Source organism: Botryllus schlosseri, chromosome 12 (assembly GCF_051294905.1).
Source record: "Botryllus schlosseri isolate E-star chromosome 12, Bs_hap1, whole genome shotgun sequence".
Classification (NCBI taxonomy): domain Eukaryota; kingdom Metazoa; phylum Chordata; class Ascidiacea; order Stolidobranchia; family Styelidae; genus Botryllus; species Botryllus schlosseri.
The window spans coordinates 6,286,579-6,311,598 of NC_137247.1; the positions used below are offsets into that span (position 1 = coordinate 6,286,579).

At 41.2% G+C, this 25,020-nt stretch overlaps 2 protein-coding genes across 3 annotated transcripts in view; one reads left to right on the forward strand and one right to left on the reverse strand.

Moving 5' to 3' along the window:
• LOC145452579 (uncharacterized) overlaps window positions 1–25,020 on the forward strand; it is a 260,305-nt gene that overhangs the window by 11,968 nt on the left and 223,317 nt on the right. The gene's annotated exons all lie outside the window — the stretch shown is intronic.
• Window positions 45–13,813, reverse strand: LOC145452574 (uncharacterized). Of its 2 annotated transcripts, none has more exons than XM_080330757.1 (16): window positions 13,661–13,813; window positions 11,995–12,257; window positions 11,773–11,919; window positions 11,553–11,709; window positions 8,812–8,974; window positions 8,614–8,755; window positions 7,083–7,241; window positions 6,746–6,786; window positions 6,554–6,682; window positions 6,238–6,422; window positions 5,234–5,491; window positions 4,279–4,451; window positions 3,466–3,595; window positions 2,174–2,256; window positions 1,942–2,099; window positions 45–223 (listed from the first exon to the last, which is right to left on the reverse strand). In XM_080330757.1, the coding sequence occupies exons 1-16, from the start codon at window positions 13,787–13,789 to the stop codon at window positions 207–209; spliced, it is 2,334 nt and encodes a 777-aa protein (XP_080186883.1). In that variant the 5' UTR covers window positions 13,790–13,813; the 3' UTR covers window positions 45–206. The 2 variants fall into 2 exon arrangements, with proteins under 2 accessions (XP_080186883.1, XP_080186882.1); XM_080330756.1 differs by lacking the exon at window positions 45–223 and adding an exon at window positions 884–1,876.

The following is a 25,020-nucleotide window of genomic DNA, read 5'->3' on the forward strand; positions in this document are numbered from 1 at the left end:
TCAAGTTGATGCAACACCAGATTCTCAGTGGTACCAATTCTGAGTTTATCCGATTTGTTTGAAAACGAACCTTCTACATTCCATTAAACTTGATCGACGACGGACGGATGGTATACGACGGTGTAACGAGCGCACCAATATCGTAATTCAAACCAATGGGTATTTGGTAGAAAGCGAATTTCTGAAGCTAAGGTCGCGACATGCGCTCATTTCTGCAGCGACACTGGAACAAATCGCACCATGCAAGATTAAATTAGACTGTATGGCTTGATGTTAATGAGCGCAGTGCCGGTATTGAAGCGTCACAGCACTGCTTTAATGCTGTGCAACGTTTTAATCAGTAATCTAGCAATGGCATGGTGTAAAGTGCGTTCGCGTGCGTCTATGGCAGGGGCGTCAAATATACGGCCCGTCAGACGATTTCATCCGGCCCGTGAAGCAATTCTGAGTAGATTAAAATATATATTATCCATCACACTTGTAACAACTGTTGAGATTTGCAAGAAATGCTTCCTTCAAATATCCCTCAAGACAACAAATGTCGAGCATGTTCAATTGGTTCATTATAACCACCCCACTACGGCGTTGTGGTTTTACTCTAGTAGCCACTGGGAACAAGTCGGTGACATTGACACCCAATTTCGAGAAGGCAAAAAGTGAGCACTCAGTTCAGAGTTTTATGGATAAATGGACCTGAAGCTGCGAAAACGTCAATGCTGCACTGTTATGTAGAGTTTACATGGATAATATATATCAGCTACACAAATAGATATTTCAAATATCTATATGGTCGCACTGCCGTCTCACTTTCAATGCAATAAGTAGCCGGACGAGAAATCAGACTCTCGATTTAACAATAATAAATCAAATTACAACTCCCGCGTTGCAGTTAAATATATTGCATCCATCACAACGCATACGCAGGGCTAACGCCAGATTATGACTAAAGCAAAAGGAACACATAAATTTGTCGACTTGCATAGCCGGTGATGCCACTGTTTTAGCGGCTCTTAACTGTATTCAAATGGGCAATCATCGTAATTTCGCCAATTTCATTGTTCGCAAATAATGGTGTTATCACTCGCTAGAATAAAACTCCCACGATCCGAGTATTATCCATATTTGCTTGATAATAAAGTATTCCCGTGAGAAGCAATGGTACGAGGCAACATTTGGATTCAGTTGACTGGTCCCACCCGCGAGCGATTGCAAGACTTGAATCCGGCCCGCGACGCAATTTGAGTTTGACACCCTGGTCTATGGCGTCATTGACACGAAGTAATTTTTACGTCACAATACTTCGCATACCCAACCCATGCAAAATGACAGTTCCGTGCGACGGCTACATACCGAACCATTCGATGGTGCTCGGAGCCGGAGCAGTTTGAAATTTACGTCTGCAACAAAGTCGTGCTTGTTACTGAGACATAAAGTTCAGTCAATTGGGATTAACTAACCAACTGTGTGCAAATATAGTAGACTGGTGTGACCTTTCATGGCAAGATGAGTAATGTGTACTGTGTACCATGCTGAGGGAAATGAGAAGTGAATTGTCTCAGTTTTGGTTTGGACTGCTATGTTTCTGAGTCCAGTAGCTCGTGCAGGATAGTAGCCATCCTCGTCCGACAATTAAAAAGAACAGCGACCGAGCGGCAACAGTAGATTGCAGCTACAGGTGTACCAGTTCGATTATGTAATAAATTCTCATGTAAATGATGCAGACTAATAGCCTAAGCGAAATATCAAGTGCAGTTGAGTGCCATCCGGTGCGCACTACTTCAGGGCGCTGCAAGCAAAAACCGACGCAGGTATACGACAATTTGTGCGGTTCCGAACAGCAACCAAACGCAGCAGCTATCGCGCGACGATCCCGAACCTGTTTTGCAACGTTTCGTTAGAGGGAGGCAGAGAGAGTAAAACAAAGGCAATGTCTTAGCTTACCAACAGTCGGATCGGATGTAAGAATAAACTTCGTATTGGTACGCAGCAAAGGAGACTCTTGTTTCGTGACTCGATAACTTTCCTCTTCGTCATCATCATCTTCATCAACATCAACATCTCGTACATACCGATACAACTTCGTTACATCTTGCGTTGATCTAACGATAGCGGATGAAGACAAACTTCACAATATCGATGGGCTTCCGCGACACCAATATTTTTTATCTCTCACCTTCTTTTTCGAGTGCCGGATGATTGGCATCCTTGAAAGCACCTGGTGCTGCTGTTTGAGGCGTCGCAAATCCTGACTAGACACTAAATGCGGAACCGAATGTTAGTGTGAGTGAGGACAGTCCGATTTTGTCTGGTCATTGCAATGGCTACCTCTACTTGTCATTGAGTACTAGGCTAGGGTTGCCATATGTCCGGAATTTCCCGGACATGTCCGGAATTTCATGGTTCAAACTAGCGTCCGGGAGGAATTTCTAAAATATGCCAAATGTCCGGAATTTTGAAGACTTGACGTAGGCTCATAACTTTTTCGTAAATCAGCATAAAAACAAAATTTTTTGGGGAATATTTATGCTGATGCATGATATTTTTCTTCGCGCTGCGCACGATTTACTATCACATTTATTGATTTTAATATGGAGACTATCACCCTCGCAAAAACTGCAATAAAATATAAACAAAAACAACATTCATTTACTGGAATAAGCCCAATTGTAATCGCAATTATAGGAGAACGGTATATTCCTAGAGATCGTTAAGGCCGCTTAAATGTTTAATTCAAAGATAGTGGTTCCAAACGATGGTGGGTTCATTTGCCTTTATTGTGGAGTTTACGAATATGTTGAACGTAATCAGCTTCCGAAATAGCCCGTGAGTAAGTCTGGGCAAAGGTGCTGACTTCTTTTAGCAATCAGCTCGTCAAATTTTGATCTGGGTCACGGAACATTTTCAAATTGGAGATTGAGTCGCGACCATAAAGGGTTAGAAACCACTGGATGTGGGTTTCTTATAAAGCTCCGTGGTGCGCACCGGCAAGTGACATAGATTACCCTATAGTGTTGGCTCAAAATCATTGTTTATTTGGGCGGGAGGGGGCTGAAAACATGTGCTTTCGGTCCCGGTTACATAACAGACAGCCACATACTCCTGAACCGGATCGTGACCACCTCTGGTCTATGAGAAAAGCTTTGCTAGTGAGACGTCATAACTCATTTTGAAATCCACCAGTGGGCGCTAAAAAGTGTCCGGAATTTAGGTTGCTGAAATATGGTAACCCTATACTAGGCCTACTTCAGGGCATTACTTGGACTCCTAATTGAGTCCGAACGTTGGATAATGCAACCACCTCTGAGATTACGAGAGGTCACTAAGTTGGCGAGGACGTTAGGCATTAGGTCCCACCATAATCACATACACGCTATTCCGCTCGTTGCTACGTCACCCGTTAGCAGCAATATTGGCTACTGAGTGGATTTAAGTGCTCGCTGGCACAGCGCAATTCCAATCCGATACCTCAATAGATATCTCTGCGTTTCGTCGGTCATCTAGTAAGTTTGTTTCGAACTCAAATGCTTCAATGCTTATCATGTCCTCAATGTTTGACGGTGCGCTGTGTCGGATGAGAGTGGGGTCGAGAAAACAGCTGAAAGAAAAGTGTAATTGCTGGTTTGAAGTAGGCTACCATTCTGGCGATCCGTGTACATTTGTACAACGTAACGTGCCAATATTAGTAGGTCAAGTACTGGTAATTCTGCTTGGTAGAACGCAAGCTTAATATGCCCCAGTTTAATCTAAAATAGTCCATATCACGAAGAAACACATATTCAACATTGAGTCTGGAATGCGATAGTTGTCCGAACATTACCACGACTTGTCACTGTAGGACGTGAGTTCAGCAATATTTAGAGATTTGTATTTGTACCATCGTCGGTATTGGGGGACATAGCCTATCTGTACTACAGCAGGGTTACCATATTTTGGAATCCGGAATGGACACTTTTTAAAAATCTTAGAAATTAGATTCAGCAAATTGAAAATAGCTGATTTTGTAATATTTACTGGAAATGTTGTTACGTTGGCGTCATTTATGCCGATTGCCGATGTTAAGTTGACCCTATCCATTAACCCAGCTGTAAAATCTGTAAAGGAGGACGAATTGCAAAAAAGGAGGTCATTTAGGCGTCCTCAGAGGATATTTTCAATTTCCTGAGAAGGAGGACAAATCCTTCTGAAGGAAGACGTATGGTAACCCTACACTACGCACTCAAATTAATAATGAATATTGCGACAGTTTTCCTGCTGTCTATATCATTATAGTTTGCATACCCATCTTTGATGAAGGTGTAGGTCAATGTAGAAGTCTCAGAGGCCGAACTCGCCGTACATTCCTCGGTAAAGAAGACCAATCCTGATTGTCCACGGCCGACGGCCCCAAGAGAAAAGTACATCCGATCCTTCACGTTTACTTGTAGCGGATAATCCGCTGGAGCGACTGCGGTCTGTGGGAATTGATAGTAATTTGTCTGCATTTGTCTGCAATTTGGCTACATCGTTGTGAAGTCGATATTGTGACTTCACAGCATCAAAGTGCTCGTGATCGTGGAAGACTTCACAACATTTCAGATTTTCGTATATACGGTGCTGGCTTGTGGATAAAACCTACCACAGATCGTTTACGAGCGCGAATGTTTGGATCATCGAGGTTCACATAGGGAACATGAACGGGAAATGAACTCCCCTAGTCAGTAGGGGTGTGCGGTCATCGGAGTCAAGTGAGGCGGTGAAAATCTGTAAAACCCTTTAATGGTTATCGGTATTTTTCTACTGATGTTCATTTATGGCTAATTATAAACCCCTTCACGCCTAACATTACGCAATTTGCATATTTAGGCGAAGGAGAGATGAGCCAACCCTCACCTGCGATATTTCATTATAAACAGCGCACAACCAAATGTGGTTAAACAATCAGACAATCGCAGCTCAGTGTAGTAATATGGGACGGTCATCATGTATGACAGCTATTATGTATTTTCCATACCCTTTCCATTGTGGATATGTGGTATTATATTACACAGGCTGCGTGTGAAGACTGCTAATGTGATAAGAAACAAATCGACGATGGTATCAGCTACCGCTCTGGGCATATATGACTATATATTAGTAAATTTGACCCTGAAGGGAGCAGTAGACTTACGTCACCAACCATTAACCTCACCGCACGTCACTGGTCCCCAACGTGTTATATAATCAACGTTCATACGCATACCTATTGGTGCCTTACCGAGAAGCTTGCCGAGTAGTAAAATTCGAAATAGAAAGAATATTCTCCCATCCCGTCAATGGTAATGTTGCTTGGAAAGAAATCCGAGTCCAGTGGTAGTTCAGCGACGAACGACGCATTTACTGATCCGCTAGACGTCAGCACGGTACACGTGAGAGGGATGCGTTTCCATTCGCTGCGAGTTATGATCGAAGGAAGTCGTTCTTCTTCGTGCCAAATCCACATATCGGCGTGGTAGCGCAGCAGGTAGGAATTCGACTAAAATTCACGATGCTGAGTACCGACTATTTACGCTGGCGTATAACATCAAACAGCCATATTTAAATATTGACATGAATCTAGGTCTATACCACATTTTCAGCATCTAAAACAGAGGATTTTCATTTTACGGGCAAGTAAAACAAAAACAGAATTTTCATACTTGAGTTTGTTGATGTGTTATATTTCCTTGATATTTACAGGCAAAAGTTACAAAAACAACTGATCAAATTTATTTTTCAGTTCAGCCCATGAAAACATCACGGTGCCCTTAACTTATGTCAATGAGAAATGATCATTTTTAATGACTTCGTGGAATTGTTTACACGAAATGCCATTGAAATTATATAATGCCGTCAATATGCTCGAAACTGATGATCCAACTATAAGTCCGTTAAGTTCAAAGTGGCGCCAGATCCTCGCATTGAAAGTTCCTGATGTTACAGAGAACGTCGGACAATGTTTGAAATAACAACCATGAAGGCGGGACACTTTGTAAAAACACTTTCCTAAACCAAAAATTAGCATTTTTCGTTGTGACGGTATTTTTAAAAATAAACTCAACGCCTCGCGTAGGTTTGTTGAAGTTAAAAGCAACAGACTGTAAGTGCAAAAATATGAAATTGGACATTTTTTAGCGTCCTTTGAGAACTATTCACTTTTCTTGAGAAAAGAGGGCAAATCCTGCTAAAAGAGGACATATGGTAGGCCTACATAAATGTGTACATGATTTCCAATCACCCTACCCATTCGGTCACGCCACATTGCTGCCTCGTAAATTGCAGGATGTGATTCTGTCCGTTGAACGTAGACCGACAGCTCGCTTGCGAAAAATATTGTTCGTTCGTTCCGACCACAACAGTCGTATTAGACGCGCACGAAGGCAAAGATATTTCCATTCCGGTGCCATCACATGTGACGTACGTCGTCGCTATATAAACGAGAATGGATTACCAATGCAGATATCAATAACATTTCTGTCAGCTAATGTCATCCGATCGACTATATTAAGACCAGGTCTGCGGAACCTTGCAATTAAATCTGATGGTATATTCTACTTACGAGCACACGTCTTCTTATTATCTAGAAGATTCCAACATTTCCGAGAGCAATCGCATGTTCGCGCTCCACCTTGTGGTATACATACGTCATTGCACCCACCGTTATCAATGTCACACGGATTGGGTATACCTTGGGCAAACCAATTATGATATTGTTACATTGGAACATGGAATTAGAGATTTTTGAACTCACTCGCTACCTCCACCGTGAAGCAAACTTGTTTACCCGGTTTACTGAAATTAGAACAGAAAGATTACAATGAAACTAAGTTATTGTTAGATGGAACAGAGCATTAGTTATTGGCATATAGATTTAGCAGGTATGCAAGTATTTTCGGAGGTTATTAAATTTTTGGTTTGAGAGTGAAGACTTAGGAAAACGGCCTGTTATTCCTCCAAATTAGTTGGAGCATGATGGTATTCCCGATTAGAGATAATAAATAGTTAATCTTTGAAAATAATCATCATCATCATCATCGATATCAGTGTGCTGGAGACAAACATGCAACAATATGCTAAGAAAAATTTACCCGAGCGAGTCCAAAGCGTAATAGCAGATGATATGCCCCCCTGCCTGGTTAGGGTCGGGATTCCACGTGATGTTTGATGCGTATGCATGGCTGGCGTTGATGTAAATCGGGACCGACACTTCTACGCCAATTGGCCCCAAAACTACGAATTGGATAATTCTGAACAAGATAAATAAATCCCAGTAGCTGCTGATTGGTTTAGATTTTCGCTGCACTAAACCTGGGGCGGGGCAAACTTTTTAGCTCGCGGGCGCGTTAAACACCCTGATCCATTTGCGGGCCGCACTATATAAAATTGGGGTTACAAACCAAAACACACTATTGGTATTTGATTAAATAGTGAGGATATGGAAATATTATATATGTTTATTTAAAACCAACCAACCATTGATTTCATGATATCGTATACAGACGTCAGAAACATTATCGATATTTCATACGCTGGTCAGCCTCAATAACCAATTCTCAAAACTAGGGATGAAAGTCGGTTGTCCCGATTCTTAGAACAGGATAAAAATTTTGATCTATGAGCAGTGATCTGTTTATAGATTCGCTGATTCTACTTTTGGTTCAACTCCAGGACACACAATGTTGACAGCGTCATAACCACGTTAGTTTTGAATATGCTCCCACTCAAAAATATAGATTTTATAAATATAAATACTTCTGCACGTACAGAGAACGAATCTACCTAACATATGCGCGAATCGTTTTTCCAAGTAGGCTACAGCACTATAAGTAATCTACTTGCTGTAGTAGTGGCCAATGTAAAATTACACTCGTGATCCAAAAGTCATTCCCGTTTTGACTTTCTGTGATATTTAGAAGTTAAAACCTTGTGAAATGCGTCGGTTTTGAGGTCGCGCCATCGCGCCATGCAATGAAATAAGTAGCCTATATACTATGGTAAGAGTACACCGTATAACTATCGCGATGAGGCATAATAAGAACAAGTTTAATCGAGTTCCTGCAGTAGATAGATTTTTAGTACGCATTTTATCAATATTTTAAATACGTTTCTTGGGCCGTTCGCGGGCCGCACAAAATGATATTGCGGGCCGCAGTTTGCCCACCCTTGCACTAGAGATAGACAAACAAAATTAGTGCAGAAAGCTGGGGGGAGTTGGGTGTTACAAAAATTAGGCTGGTACTGTATTGGCTCGGTGCTGTACAATTGTTAATATGCCACGAATTTTGCAAAACAACGAACCTTCAGTTGAATTTTATCTTGACACTCATGTTAAATATCACAGCACCGTATATTTAAATTGCAACGCATCGTTTCATAAAAGCTAGTTTAGTGCATTCACCTCTCGTAATGAACGATATACAGACATGCCCGTTCCACCATTAATAGATTGCATTTTGCACGCAGTGCAAGTAATCCTTCCTATATTTATTCGTTAAACGGCGAACATAACTATGTGCTACTTATAGATCCATGAATATTTTCTACATTCATTGCCAATTGAGTGCCCGTATATTTCAAATGACGGATACGTATGATGCAAGAATGTTGTTTTCTACGTACATAGCGTTAGGCTCGCTTGGAAATGCGTAAATAATTTCATCAAGGGTGCCTGCGTGATCGGACACTGATATTGTTTCCCCATCTTGTATTGTTTCATCCGGATAAGTCGGCAAATCATTGCAAGTTGTTGTTGTTGAACTGACTGAAAAATTAAAGTCGGTGAAACAGTGTTATATATATAGACGGGATTTTGCTTACTGTCGACGAGAAATTGCAGTGGTACTTGACTCAAGTAGTCTGTCGGAATTGCGGTTCTAGTGCCGTTTAATGTAATTGTACTTGATGGATGGTCTTCTAGCATTAGAGCCACCGGGACGAGATATGGTACACCTCCTCCATCGTAATAGATCTGGCATGTACTCTGAAGTGCAAAATAATGATTGTCAGTACACTTTAAGCGGGTCAGGTCTCGACAGGTCCAGATCAGCATGATGTGGTATAATTTTGGGCAAATGCATTATCTGCCTGGTCCATGCCCAGATTCTTTTGGCGGCGTCGCGTGTTGGCAGAAACGTGATATGTCTCGGTATTCCGTGACAATTAAGCTATCAGCACCAGGACGTTTATGTGAACCTGTTTCAATTGTAGATTAGTAAAGTAGGGTTACCATATTTTGGAAATGTGAAAAGAGGCCACTTTTTCCAAAATTTTCGGACTTGCGAAAATGCTACATTTTTCCCACTTCGTGGTCGGTTAATTGAATAAAAGGTCAACTTTCTGGCCCGCTCCCGAAATAATCGCAGGAGCGTTACTTCAGTGCTGATTTACCGTATCTGGCTCCAATTTTACCGTATATTCAAACAAAATCCTCAGAAAAGAGGACATTTGGGCGTCCTCCGAGGACGCTTTCAAAAAAGTCTAGAAAAGAGGAGAAATCCTCTTAAAAGAGGACGTGTGGGATCCCTAAGTAAAGGAACCACATCAACATTTTCAACGTCAAACTTTTTTGTTGATTCAAGCCAAATAGTGCGTACTTTCAGTTGTATACCATAATTACTCTCATTTCAACTTCGTCTTTTTTTCTATTTCGACTCGGCAGCACGACAAAAATCAGAATTGTACGAAAACAAAACGACTCCTCCTACCTAATACACCTGCTTCTATAGATATCATGATATCATTGCCGGGTTGTGTGAAGTAATGCACACGGTCGCGGCTATCTAAACTTGGACAAAAGAAGGGGAAATATCATCCCACGCTGATTATTGGATTTCACGATCGTAGCCCCGTCACTACTAAAAGTCACCAAGTCTGTGTCACGCTTCGTTCATAGGCCATGTACACGCGATTTGGATATTTAGGAACTAACGACATATATAAAGTAAGTATAGGCCTATCTATACAGTCTACGAGTGAAGTCGCAGGCTACAGATCAATGTTTCAACCATTCCAACGCTTCTAGAGGTGCTCCGGACTCTCTCGAATTCCTCAAAGATATACCGAGAAATTCAGAAAGGTGCTCGGTGAAATCATGCAGTTTATTGTTTTCCAGACTCTCTCCCTACCAGGGCTTTGGAGCCGGAGCCGGAGCCCGGAGCCGGAGCCCCGGAGCCGTGTATTTTCGCCGGAGCTGGAGCCGGAGCCGGAGCTCTACATATAATTCAGCCGGAGCCGGAGCTTGAGCCCGTTATATGAGGAGTAGCTCCGGCTCCGACATATTTCATACGATGTAATTATATATGCAACAACCACATCTGCTGATTTATCATAATTGAACAGCAGGCCTGAATTTTAATGCTGTACGATGCAATGGCATAGAGTAAAGTACGTTCCAGTGCAACTATGATGTCATCGACAATTGACAAGTATTCATTATGACGTCACAAACCCGCACGGCGGCCCCTATGTCTTTGTTGCTATATCGGATGTTACTGACGGCTGACAGACTCTAGATTACTATAGATAACTAACCTATGGGTAGATTAGTAATCTATATAGACTAGGAATGTCCAACCTTTTCGGCTAAAGGGGCACATGCAATTGACGAACGAGTGCGCGGTCCACTAGCCGCGCCAAGCGGGTAAAATTTTCAAAGTTTGTAAATAAACTATAGGTCAGTAATATTATTACTTGAGTATATTGCGGGTCTACTGTATACCGCCCGCTAGGCTCAGTTTGCAAGGACACGACTATTCGGCGTCTGGCCACATCGATATCGAAGGTCTCCGATAATATGCGACAATCATTCTGTACCTACATTTCACCGTCGACGATCTTTATGCTAGCGCAAACGCGAAAAGACTTTCTCCCGTAATTGCGAATACAGTTAGACTCGATCGGGTAAATTAGGCGTTTTTTTCATTTTCAGTAGGGGGTAGGCTACCAAGCACGAAATCGTGTACAATTAAACACGCAAAGCGTGAAGAATAATTTCACTACTATTTATTGTAATATATTTATTGTAATGTACGACGATTTACTGAAAATGTGACTGGACCCGGGATCTGCCAATGCGTAGGAACTGATATTTTAGTCATCGATATCCCAAGTGTCGCAGCCAGACTTGTAATTTTTGGTTGGCATTGCAAGTTCACAATCTGAGCAATTCATTTTCGATAATACAATAGGAAATTACCTCGCGGGCCACGCAAAACCCTCTCGCGGGTCACATTTGACCCGCAGGTTGGCCACCCCTAAAATAGACAGGTCCATTCGATAATTTCAGAGCCGGAGCCGGAGCTGGAGCCGGAGCAGTGGTAATAATGCGGCTCCGGAGCTGGAGCGGGAGCTAATGTATGATAGAAGAAAGCTCCGGAGCCGAAGCTGGAGCAGTTTAAATTTACGGCTGCTCCAAAGCCCTGCTCCCTACACTCCAGAGATATCTAAACTCTAGTGTAGACTATATAGTTTTGGTATCTCTGGTCTACTTACTACTTACTACTTACTACTATACTGGTATACCATCTTGGCTTGAAAAATATTATGCTCAGAACACAAACCTCATTGAGAGTGAAGTGCGGGTATCGGACATCGCACAAACCGGCGCATTCGTCAGGTATATGTGTATTGTTTGATCCAGCGTACCTGCAAGTTACGCGGTCCCCATCATCGTCAACAGACGTGATCTGTATCGTAGACGGACATCCTTGTAAGAGTCTGAAACGAGTCTTGTTACCAAGGCTTGAGTGTCCATTATGTGTTAGATTACGATATTTATACCTGACTACTGGTGGACTGAAAGTGCGCGGTGGATTATTTGGGTATCCCGTGTCAGATCGTGCAGCCAAATCGACTAGAGTCGGTATCGCCCATCTGGTAGAGCCAGCACCACCGTACAATCCTGCTACCCATGCGTTTCCTACATAGCTAAATTAACAACATGCATACATGGCTCAGGATTAAGCTGTTAAATACATTCTGCAAATACATGTAGACCTGTACCTAATGGAAAACGGACTGGCCGCCTGTACTTCAATCGCAAAGCTGTTGTATCCATATGCCCAGTTGTCGAAGGCATCGTACGCAGTGCATTTGATTGCTGTAGGCGGAGTATTGCTTCCACTTGTGTCGTTAATGATAGAGTAGGTTGTGGAGGCAGTCCAAGATCCACTTGAGTATGATTCGACTTGGGATGATATCGCGGCATCGTCGCACTCCAAATTAGCCGAATCGCGACGCCAGCCGAGACGATAATTAACTTCAATCTTCAAAGGAAAACATTTATTTTGAAACACTACATGACACTTCTGACACTAATGGGGGTTTCAGGAACAGTAGACATTTCAGTGACGGTTTCGCCTATGTGTTATGATTTTAGGGTCCAGATGTTAATCACCCCCGCCGGTGCACCAAAATGTCACAGGTCTGGGCGTGCTATAGGGCGGAAATTACGGTCAGCGATGAAATGTCGGAGTGTGATAGTTCTGCCCCAGCAGGTTTCATAGACCTGGACTGATGCACCCTAATGGCATCAAGGCACCATTCTTTCATAATTGCCAAACAAGTTTAGACTCATTTTTGTAACTAATGCTGTGTCTTTTATTTAGTCTACCATTATTTTGTCGAAGGCAATGGCATTCGCAAAATGCAAGCAAGAATGGTATTGAAAATGAGCCGCGAGAAGGGCTAAAAAAAATTTATAGTTGAAGAAAGCCGACAAATATATTCCACTTTATGTTAATTTGCAAATTGATATCAAATTGATTATACCGTGTAATTGCACACTGCGTCTTGTAGCCTACCCATACTTTGGTGCATCGTACCGCCAAGAGGGTCAGTGGAATCATGTTTAGGAATCACTGATATAGTCAATAAGTGACACGCGAAGAAAAGTTGCTCTGTCAATGAGGCTTGATCATGAAAATGTGACCAACCGTATAATACACAAGTCGGCTTGGTGTTATGGGAATATTTTTATGACATTAGGCTTGTCTTGTGCGGGGAATAGAGGGCGAAGGGAGGGGTTGGTGTCCGACTTGCTGTGGTTAAACCACCGATATCACGGCAATGCGTTTCATAGCTAGCTTAATTGTCATCAGTTATTGTTGTAGCGGGTAAAATGAGGTCGCAGAACAACAACACTAACAACAGCAACAACAACAACAACAAAAAAGAAATTGTGATCTAAAATCTTAACCATGCCAGCATTTAGCATATTACGAGCGCACTTTTTCAGTACTTGGCGCTATAAAATCGATCGCCAATTTCAATGATTCAGGCGTCCATGTCCGTCAAGAAGTTAATGGATTGAAAGTTATGGAAATCGTTAGTTTGCCCATGCAGAACACACAATAAAAAATAATTGTGCCATGATGGAGAAATATCACGGACACCAACGTCACACAATCAATGACGTTTTTGTACCATACCGCGTATAGGCTGCCGTGCATCTGGTTGTCTGCACCTACTCTATTTAATACATGTCCTTAGAGATAGCATACTAACATTATAAATGCGATTTTCGATGTGTGAGGCTTGGGTCGTGAGATGCTAATGGAACGCAGAATTGTGTCGCGCTCTAAAACGTTTGAGAACCACTGTATCATCGACTCTCTCAATTTTGTATGTTGCTATACGATCTCAATTCAAATTCGTCAAACGCATATACCTGGTGAGTATTTTCTAGACTACTCAAATGCTTCCACGACACAGTTCCGCCTCGAAAATGCGAAGCGGTAGAGATGCTGACATGCAAAGCGGAAATGGCCAGAATAACAGCTGCACTTTTACACTTCATAATTAGTGCCGATCGGCATACAGCTAGAGACCTAGAGTTGACACAGGGAGACACGACTCGCATTCATATTTATACGAAGACATCGCAGCTCTTCATTTTATTGTGACTTTTTCTTTTATTGTCTCGGTTCAGCAAACACTATTTTCAGTTTCAGTAATGCCTGTATTTCACCTGGCCGCCATCCACCCACATGTTATGTAGAATATAAAGGGTTCGTCCGTGCTTTTCTCCCCGTTATATTTATCACTTTTTTCGTTTGATATTCATGGTGTATTGACCACCTAATCATTGTACACCTGGTCGATATTCTTTATATTTGATTCAGTATTTACTGAGTTGTAGCACGGCCCACTTCTGGGCTCTTCATAAGACACGAATTACCCGGATAACGTGGCGAGGAGCCTAGATCACGTGATAAGACGTATTTTGCAATTATTGCAATTGACTATATAGCTTGTATTTTGGTTCATCCATCCCTCACGTGGATATTATACTCTATGTCGCCCTACCAATAGGCATTGAGCCAAACGCAGCTGAGTTGTCGATTTTTGACCTCTGAGCACATCGCATCCCTGCGTCCCGGATTGTATCGTATCACAGCATCCAAATCATGAGGCAGAGGAAAAAGAGAGATCTTATCGCTTCGTCAAACGGAACATTAACAACAAAGAAATTGAGTATGAAAAAATACCCCCAAAAATCACATGCACAATAATATTAGTGTGTACTGTGTATGACAGTATGTACATTGTATATAGTGTGCTATAGCTATATGTGTAGCTGTAAAGACGGGTACGGGCGATATAACTATATGTGTAAGCTAACTGTATAGACAGGTGCCGGCGATATAACTATAGCTGTAGGCTTACTGTATATACGGGTGCCGGCGATGTGATCATTAAGATATCCGTGTCAAGGAGATTATAAGCAAATATATAGTCAAAGTCATATACACAATCGTGTTAAATTGTTTTGATGATTATCCATATTCCATAGTCTTATGAAGTAATAAACCCATGATAAGTGTTACTCGATTACTCGACTTAACTCGAAGTGGATATTTCATCAGTACGATTACACTGGTCAACAAAATAAAAATTTTTGCAGAACATCTGAGAGCCGTTTCTGGGGTTTTTGAGGTTGCTGATTACGAATATCACATTAGTTTTGCCATATTGGCTCTTGTTCAGAAGATACCTATACCCATAAAAGAGCCCAATATTACTGTATTTACCCTTGAATATTTCACTTGGTAGGAAGAAAATCGTAGTTTTGTCTAGTGTCATACTACACATAAATGAAAAATTGACTGTGAAGAGCCCTCATATTGTTCTCAGTCATTCTATCAATATTAAAATGCCCCGATGCGAAATATTTGTTTGTCATAAAAGCAGTTTATCAAGCCTAACAATTATACCTTTGAACAACGGAGATACATATTCTCCTGTATCTATTTTACCAAGATTATAGAGGAGTATAAAGCTATGAAATTTGTCCTTGAAAAGATCAACTACAATACTCATATGCGTCTCATCTCTTCTGACTTGTAAATGGGTAATTTCCCGCCGAGTCAACAAAGTGGGTATACCTAGTATTCCTATCAAACGAGAAGATTAAATCTGGCATCTTTGATGGATTTCAGATGCGAATACCGATGAAAGATTTCAATTTCATATTAGGAAGGAGTTCAATGCATGAAATTTCTCCTAAGATGTAGTTAATAAAACTTTTCAGATGATCACAAATCACCCAACTACAAACAGTTGGTCCGAGAATTCGTATCGGCATATGGAAAACTTGGAACAAACATGAGCATGAAGGTTCACTTCCTGTTCTGTCATCTTGATATATTTCCTGATCATCTTGTTGATTAGCAAGGGGAGAGGTTCCACCAAGGCATCAAAACAGCAAAAGAAAGGTATCAGGGCAGATGAGAAGAACATGTTATGGCAGACTATTTCCGGAACTTTTCGAGAAACTGCACTAAATTGCTTACAGGCGAAAATTGTGCTTAAAAATAAATGAATAATAATATATTCTAACTGATTGTTTCAAATTTACAATAGGTGTTGGTTGACGTAAAACTGATTGAATTAATGCAGCATTATTTGAGTTTGTAGGTAAATACTTATATACATGACTGGAGTTTATTTATGAGCATGATATCCGTGATCGAATACCCCTGAACATATAGTGCTGTTGCTGAATTTTCATTTAAAAGAATCTTCGGTGAGTAAAAATAACAAGTAGAATGATTTCTAAACTTTATAGTGCGACTGAGCCGATTTTCTATTAAGCCATTACAGCGAAAATGGGAGAATTTTTTCAAAATAACCCCATATGGGTTATCTCCAAAACAAGAGCCAATTAAAAAAAACTAAGGTCATATTCGGAATCACTGCCGTTCAGAATGCCCAGAGCCACTTTTTCTTTGTCTGCCTAAAAATATGTGTTAACCAGTGATATTATTACTTACTTATACACCCGATTCCGACCAGGTCCACAAGCAAGTATGAATGAGTTGTCAGATTTCACATTCCAAGCTTGCAGCAGACCAGTCAATTGGCCGTAACCTCCGCTCTAAATGAGATTCGCTGACAGACATTGGTGGATATCTGTATTTCTAACCCACAATTGTTTTTAGCGCTGTCTGACCACACTTGTGATGGTAGCGGAATGCAAATATCTCTGATCTCGTGTTCTTCAAATTCAACTATTGTGCTGTGAACGAACGAACAATGGTTTTCGCAATAAATCTGTCAGTCTACGGCCAACGAACTGAACCATATTCTGTGATTTACGGACTGCAATGAGGTATGACCGAATGGTTATGTTGATTGTATTAGCAGTGGTGTTCACTATTCACATATAAATTAATAGTCAATCAAAGGACAGAAATACGCCTATTTGTCATTGCACGCTGGTTCAACTGTTACTCAGCTTAGCGACTTTACATCGAAAACCTAACTTTTGCGCTACCGCGACCATAAATGCGACTTTGGCGCGAAGAAGATCGACTCCCCTCAATCATTAGTTGTGGAGAATGGAACGTATCCTGTTCTGTGATGTTTTCCAGCGAATCAGTGAATGCCTCGTTATTCCGTGAACTGCAAACGGACTTGGATTTTGACTACGATTACGATTGACGGGATGGACAAATGTTCTTTTTATTTCGAATTTTACTGCTCGGTAAGTTTCTCGTGAACACGACCATAGTGATTTGTATGGAGGTTGGATATAAATTTAGTCACCAAAGACGAGTGTACCATTATGGCCAGGTGGCCAGTTTCCTGCAAATACACTAATGTCTCCACGATTATTGATCTTTAAAATGTATACTAGCCGCTAACTAAAATATGATTTCAAAAGAAATGATATGAATCGTATGTATAACCACGCTGTTCTTTTGCCTTATTTGTAACGGTGACTCGCAAGTCGCAACACTCATAATATGTGAATCAGAGGTATACGCGTCTTACATTACGAGAATCATTATTCGTAAAGGAAACATTCTGTGTCAAGTTTGCCCTCTCCGATGGTACAGCTGAAAGAAGGCCCCAATCGTTATTCTCCATTCATTATTCAAAATTAAGATCTGACCTCAGCAACCCGCTGATATCATGTCAGCACTGGTCGTAGCTAAACGAGAATAGGCTGGGGTAAGATATGTCTTCAGCGATAAAGTTTTCTCTCATGATGCAGCGCCATCTCAATTGTGATATGGTATTCGAATAAGTGCTAAAGGCTCAAAGGATAAACGAGCAAAATAGGAGAAACGTGGTTTATATTGCAATTATGGTAATCTAGCAGAAGTGGGATTGGACGTGGCGGAAATGTTCCCGCAGTTGCGCCGTAATCGTAGGCGAGAGCGATTGAACCGTAACCACAACGTCTAGTGCTGGCATATGTAATACGGAGGGTGTGAACGTGGGGCTCATGTTGGCGCTCGCTGTGTGAAACTCGAAAATTTTGACGTTTGCGTTCGTAAAGAAACCTTGGTAGGTTCTTCACCGTGAACTTTTTCATTTATTATTATTTTTCACGTCATTATATCTTCTTTGGTTGATATATTTCTCATTTAACTTCGGACCATTCTCTGCATGGCGCGGGTGGCAATACATGCATTGCGATGATTCGCAATTATGACTCGCGCCTTATGACTGCATATAATGCTGCATAATACATGATATGACTTGGCTTATTGCTCAGTTCGAATGATAACGGAGACGGAACAACTTGGACCAAGGATGTCACATATCTTTTTTCAGTTTTCAAAATTGAAATCCACTTCAAAATTGATCCAAAACTATGAAACCACTCGCAGAACATCACTTTCAAACTTTACCTTGAGATGGAAGATCTGCTGCTATATTTTACATTAGAAAACGATGTAGTTTTCATATCAATTTCATTGATGTCTAAAATCGATTGGTTGAATAAGCACAATTCGCTGACTATACCTACATGTAATGTATTTCGTCCTCGATGTTTTGTGATTGCATGCCAAGATAACAGCAAAGAGTCACTAAATATTCGCAAACGGAAATCTGAATAATGATATCTGGAATAACGATGCTGCAGCTTAGGATAGGGTTGCCATACGTCCGGAATTTCCCGGACATGTCCGGAATTTCACCGTTTTTACTGCGTCCGGGAGGAATTCCCAAAATATGCCCAAATGTCCGGAATTTTGAAGGCTTGAAAAAAGCTCATAATTTTTTTCGTAAATGAACATAGACAAGATTGTTTTTGGGCAGATTTATGAAATTTTTCTTGGCGCCGCGCGCGATCTAGTATCACATATCTTCGTTTGGATATCGGGACTACCACCCACTCAAAAACTATGATACAAAATATAAAATAGCAATTATTTACATAAATGAGTTTAATTGTAATCGCAATTACAAGGTAACGGTATATTCATAGAGTCGGTTGAGGCCGTTTGGATGCATTATTCAAAGATAGTTTGCCTTTATTATGGGGTTTACGAAGGGTTGAACGTAATCAGCTTCCAAAATAGGCTGTGAGTATAAATCTGGGCAAATTTGCCCACCATTAATTAGTAATCAGCTGGGCAACGCCAAGTTCGAAATGGAGTCGCGAATCCACCGAATGTGCGGTGTTTATTTAGCTCAGTGGTGCAGGCTGATAAATGATCTTATCGGTGTGAGATGATCATGACGTACAATTACGCTACTTGCATTTTCGAAGTCGTCATCCTCCGCTAACTCTGATCATGTGGGCGGAGAGAGGATCAAAATTATATAATATTATATGGAAGAACCAATATTATTGAGATAATTCCACAATACGCGAGGGAGATAGCGTAGAGGTGACGATAAGGGCTCACTAACCGGGCGGCTCCGGTACGATTCCCGCCGGAGGCTTATCTGGTCTGCTCTTTCCCCGCCGTAAAAAGCCAGAAAGAGATCCGATGACAGAAAGCACTCACACGGAATAGAAAGAACTATAAAGGGCCGCGGCTTCATAAAATGTCAACATCGAAAAGAACTGTGACGTCGGGCACTATAGGCCTATCTGTTCATTACAACGCATTGTGTCTTATCGCATTGTAGGCTACCTTGTGTGTCTTGTTCAGATAAAAAAAAGTATCCCAACGATGAATTATTATCATTATCGATTTTGATCATCGATTATCGAAAAGGATTAGTTCTCCGCACTCTTCTGTAATTCATTCAAATCATTTACGACCAGATGCATATAGTAAGCCCCCAGAAGTTGCATCGATTACCGTACGGTGGGCCGATCAGTGTTTATTTGTGCGGGAGTGAGGTGAAAAAATGTGGCTTCGGCCGTGGTTACAACTTACAACACACAGCCACATACTCCTGAACCGGATCGTAACCACCTCTAGTCGATAGACAAAGCTTTGCTGGTGTGACGTCAGATTGATCGAAATGTGCTCATAACTCATTTATAATCCGCTAGTGGGCGCTAAAGAGCGTCCGGAATTTGGGTCACAAAAATATGGTAACCCTAGCTTAGGAGCAACCAGGGGTGACCAGGATTCGCTTCACGAGCCTGCGTAGAGTAGGAATTCATCTATTTCAATGCCGCCGGAATGGACTCGGATATTGAATTTGCTTTGTAAGTCGGATGCTGGCAGGATTTTCTACTGAAATAGGAAAAATTTTACTTGATTTTGGGTTTATTTCAGACTTCGAATTGGAAATCATCGGTCGAACTTTTTAGGACTCCGAATTTCGAGTTTTCAACCGGAGTCCGATGGAATGGATTACGAGAATTGGAAATCTAAATATCTCTGAGAGAAAGTGAGCTACAGCGACGAAAATGAGACTGCCCATTCCGCGTGACAATGGGCAACTATCACATGTCCTTCGTGCTTTGACGATACGCCATGTCGGATAAGGGTGGGGCGGGAAACCAACTGAATGAAAACTTTAATTGATAGTCGGAAATACTATTCCGACGACCAGCGTACTGGACAACGTACATAAAAGACATCTATGATAAAAACCGCAACTATACAAGAGGAGACCCTTGAGGTCAAACACGAAAGATTAGCAAAGAATATCCCCACTGAAGATATATCAAGGCGCATTCTCTCTACTGCAAGATTAAGCTGATGCGCATAGTAATACAAAGATCTGCGTGGGCTACGGGTTATCTTCTTGATTTTAAGACCGCACGCTATGTCGCGTTCCGCTCATGACTTCTACGCCGTCTTAGGTTTCGACAATCATTCGGACCGAATTGGGTTCTAAGAAATTCTCCGGGCCGTCTCTTCGTCAACGGCTACAATGCCCTCAAATCGCGTAACTGGCATTACTAACTTTGAGAAACGAAAAGTCACAACGAGCTGCGACATTACGTAAATCGCTAGTTTTGTCCGATTCAAAGACAATCAGTGCCATGTATCTTGGAAAACAACAGCTCGCACAAAATGGTATCCACCATCATCAACACCGTGTAATTAGGGCTGCATTTGAAACAAGAGCTTCGAACACGTTTCAAAACTGTGTTTTAAGCAAATGCCATTTAAAGATAAAATTGTTTTGTTTTTCAAGAATGATCATTATGTCATACCTGTGTAAATACTTTAAAAAATATGTAGTAGGGCCTACGACCCTTCGAACCCAATCCATCTGAAATGCCAATTATACGTCCATTATTTACTAGCTCATCTGCAATCAAGTAATTGGTATCACGCCATCCCTCCGAAAAGATAGCATAATGTTGAGACCAAGACCTGAAGAGTAACACTGGTATCGATGCCTTCCCCTCTTGGTGCTCAGCATTACAGGGATAGCATGCAGGGGAGGTATAAGACCTAGAAAGCTCCGTCGTATTCCAATTCTTGTTGCGTTGAGACCGAATAATACGATGACACTTTCCAAGGCTTGGATTTTTAAAATTGCATTTTAAAAAGGAGCATCTGAAGTCATACTACATTTTGGTGAAAATTCTATTGTAATGGCTTTGTTTTTCTAACACTTTGTCGATGCACAGCTCATTTTGGCACTAGCAATCTATATAGTAATGCATTAGATTAGTATTGTTAGATGCTGTTGTTTGTGGTGTGCGTGATGTTTTTCAAATGAAATAGTCATTTACACCAGGCCCAGATTCTTTGTTCTGGTTCCAGACCTGCCAACCCGCAGCACGGCCCATATGCTTTCCAAAGACACCGCTTACGCGGGTCAGATGTTGAGAAGGAGCCGACTGAATGGATAAACCTCCAACATTTGTAAATGGATACAGGAGTCGAACTCGGTCGGTCTCGAACCCACAACACTTTGGTGTTGCGGCTGTGGATTATACCACGACGCTATCTCGCCTCTTGTACTAAGATAAGTATCGTGTATACGTAGAGCGAATAACGGGTACCGCAATGTCAGAGCTCGATCCCATATGCGTCGCAAAGTTACCAGTATACGCACAGATCATGGTAATATTTGTGTTACTTACTTAAAAGGGTTGTTTACACTTCACTATACCTAACCATATGGTATGCCTACTGTTGACTTTAGTTTTCAATGTCTCGCAAGAAAATATCCAACAGACGAATACTATTTGCGCGAAATTCACAGATCAGTGAATTGTCATTGTGTTAAATTCATAGGTTAGAACTCTAATTCGGGTTACCGAAATCTTTTGATCGCTATCACAAGTCCTCTGTTTGTGCACGGGGATCATCTACTGCCTAATCACTATAGATATACCATGGACCACTGAAGGATTGACCGTAAACCCTGGATTTAAATATTCGGCTTTTTGGCGACGGTTTCCATTTCCGTTTACGTTTTCGATATGGTTTGTTTTATCAGTAGCCACATCATGGACAGAACTGGAGTTAAAATGAAATTGACTGGCTGTGCAATCATATCATTTCAACCATGCGTAAACACGTATTCAGTCAGGTGTATGCGAACAAAAGCTGGATATCTAGACAATTTTGACAAAATTAGGTAGTAAATTTCTCCTAACTCTAGACGTGGCTTATTTTCACTACTCACGGAGAGTTTGTCGCTCTTTTTATAGTTTTAAATAGCATAATCGCTGAGTCTGGGTATGCCAGGTCTGCCGCGCATACTCTGCAATTATTGTGGGTCCGTGGAATCGACATCAACAAAACCTTGCCGGCCAATTGTGTGGCTCAAACATGATCGCTGTCTATTTGACATAACGTGTAATCATGCTTATCTGAATAAATGATTGACCTATTAGGAGATGTCCAACCCTTTTGTCAAATGGCCACATGCGGGTTACGAATGATTGCGCAGAACGCTTGAGCGTTCACTGTTAATTTGTAATCGTACAAACTGCTCACGCGAAAATCACGCCAACCACGCCTCTCAGCAACATTCTTATCTTAGAAATGTGTATTTTCTTCTTTTAAAGTATAAGAACTAAAACAAAGCAGAAGAAAGAATAGAATCAACGAAGTTTTTACTGAACGTTTACATATCAATGTGAAGTTTGGTACTTTTTTCTCTAATGAGTTTGACAACATTCTTTGCGGTCTGATTAGGGTTGCATTTAAAACAGATGGTTGTTTGAAACATTTTATTTAAAACATGTTTTAAACAATGTTTTGAACAAAGGCCTTTTAAAAACAATTGTGTTTTTACAAGTTGTATAATTATGCCATCATTGTGTAAATACTTTCCAAATAATATGTTGTTTGAGACTACGGGCGACTAACACCCTATATAGCCGACGCATACGATATGGGATTGATGGAAACCTCAAAATACTCGTTTCAACAGTTTTAGTACGTAGATATTTCGTCGCAGGAGCTATAATGGCCTTCTATATTCAATTGTCAATGTCTATCAATTATGACGTCACAATTGGATATAAGTGACGTCATGTATTTGAAAAAAAGAAAATATGTTTTAAACAAGGGCCGTGTTTTAAACATGTTTGTTACAAATTGATTTTTGTTTTAAATGCAACCCTAATTCTGATGCATGCTGAAAGTTGATTTCATATCAGGCAAATTGACATGTGTATTCACAGCAAAGAGCCGAAAAGGGTGGTGCACGAACGCAGAACCCAACTCTCAATTATATGGCTGTCATAAATCTTATACGTACCTACGTGCATATACCTTCCTATACGTCCCTACCTGCACGCATAATTTGGATTAAAATGTTATGTTCGATTTATACCGTGGTAAATGTCTTGATTAGGTTCTGGTTTCGTGTGCCACGGGTGTATACTGTATATTCACACCCGTGTATAAGGTGTGGTACATGGGTGGAAATACTAAATCGTTTCGGACGCATCTCAAATTACGAATCCGGAACGACCCGAGTCTGGCCTAGTCAGCAAAAGTGTGAATCCGGATCTTATCCGGGCCAGACAAAAAAATGCGATGGATATCCAGTCCATGCACAGTATCCTAGTCCATGCCCCGCATTACTAGATGAATCTCCAATACTTTAGTAGGGATTCTGGAGTCGACCTCGACTCGGACTCGAACCAGCACATCAATGCTGGTCACCGCGATTCCATGCAGTGTTCGAATTCGTGTCCAGTATCGATTATAAAGATTCGAGTCCAGTGGTGAAAGATTATTGTCTTCGAGTAGCGAAAATATACGCCTTCACGCCAACAGTTACATTGTATCAACGAAAAATATAGCATCAATACAATATTTTCATTGTAGGATATATAAAATGTTTAGGTAATAAAATAAAATCCATTTTCGGACTCTCTACGTGATTAATGACAGGAATGGATCATGTATTAGTACAATTTCGTCAAAGTAAACGTTATGCGTCATCAGAAGTTGCTTATGTACTGGTAAAGCTGTATTTACGAGACTATATCCTGAATAATAAACTACCAAACAATTCAGAGATCGACTCCGCCAGTGGTGGCCAACCGGCGGCCGTAGAAGGGAATTCGTGAGGCCGTGGACACGTTGTTCAATTAATAAGTGTTGGAGTCCGTCGACATGCAATTTGAATTTACGAATTGATCACCGATTTCTTGAGAGATTTCAATTGATCTTGAATTTTTTTCACGCTGCTCGCGATTCAATCTGACATCGTTTTTCAATTATAATATATTAGAACCCTTTGCAATCAGAGCCTCAGAGTACAGATTCGAACAGTAGAGGTAATTATTGCGCTCCACATAGAAATACCCACTCGGAAGCGTGTGCTCCTCACTATCTACAATCCCATGACGTGACCATGCAGTGACCGCTAGCAATTTGGGTGCATATATTAAGCCTATATGCTTGAATAGATTAGTCCGGACTTCATCAGGAATTGCCACATACACTTTAACATGGATATGTGGCGTCCAGCTAGTTCATTACGACCATATGCCATATGCGGCCGTAGGCTACATGAGTAGCCTAGTTGAAATGCGGTCGTGAATAGCAAAAAGGTTGGCCACCCCTGGTCTACGCTATAAATCCGCTAGCTTCCAGCTGACTATCATGCGCGTAGGGATGGTGCGAACACCTGAAAGGTTCAGGTTCGCGTGAACGCGAACCTTTTTCAAAGGTTCTGTGCGAGCGCGAACCTTGTGATGTCACGTGACGTCATATTGCCAATTCCAACCTTACATGTCAGAGAAGTGATATATAAATGTACAGGATACCTAGCGCCGACTCAGGTCACAATACTGAAGTGCATGCCGACTTTTGAAACGTCACAAAATGTATCAAATGAAGTAATCAAATGCTATAATAATCCAATAAAATCAATATTTTCCGTTGCGTTATCAAT

What these genes read in the sequence shown, in the direction of transcription:
- LOC145452574 (XM_080330756.1), bottom strand. Translation starts at nt 13,789, where the DNA reads ATGAAGTGTAAAAGTGCAGCTGTTATTCTGGCCATTTCCGCTTTGCAT. An exon ending in TAATAAGAAGACGTGTGCTC is followed by an intron (nt 6,423 to 6,553) that starts GTAAGTAGAATA and finishes TCGTTTATATAG; the next exon opens with CGACGACGTACGTCACATGT. An exon ending in ACGCAGAGATATCTATTGAG is followed by an intron (nt 2,257 to 3,465) that starts GTATCGGATTGG and finishes TTCCGCATTTAG; the next exon opens with TGTCTAGTCAGGATTTGCGA.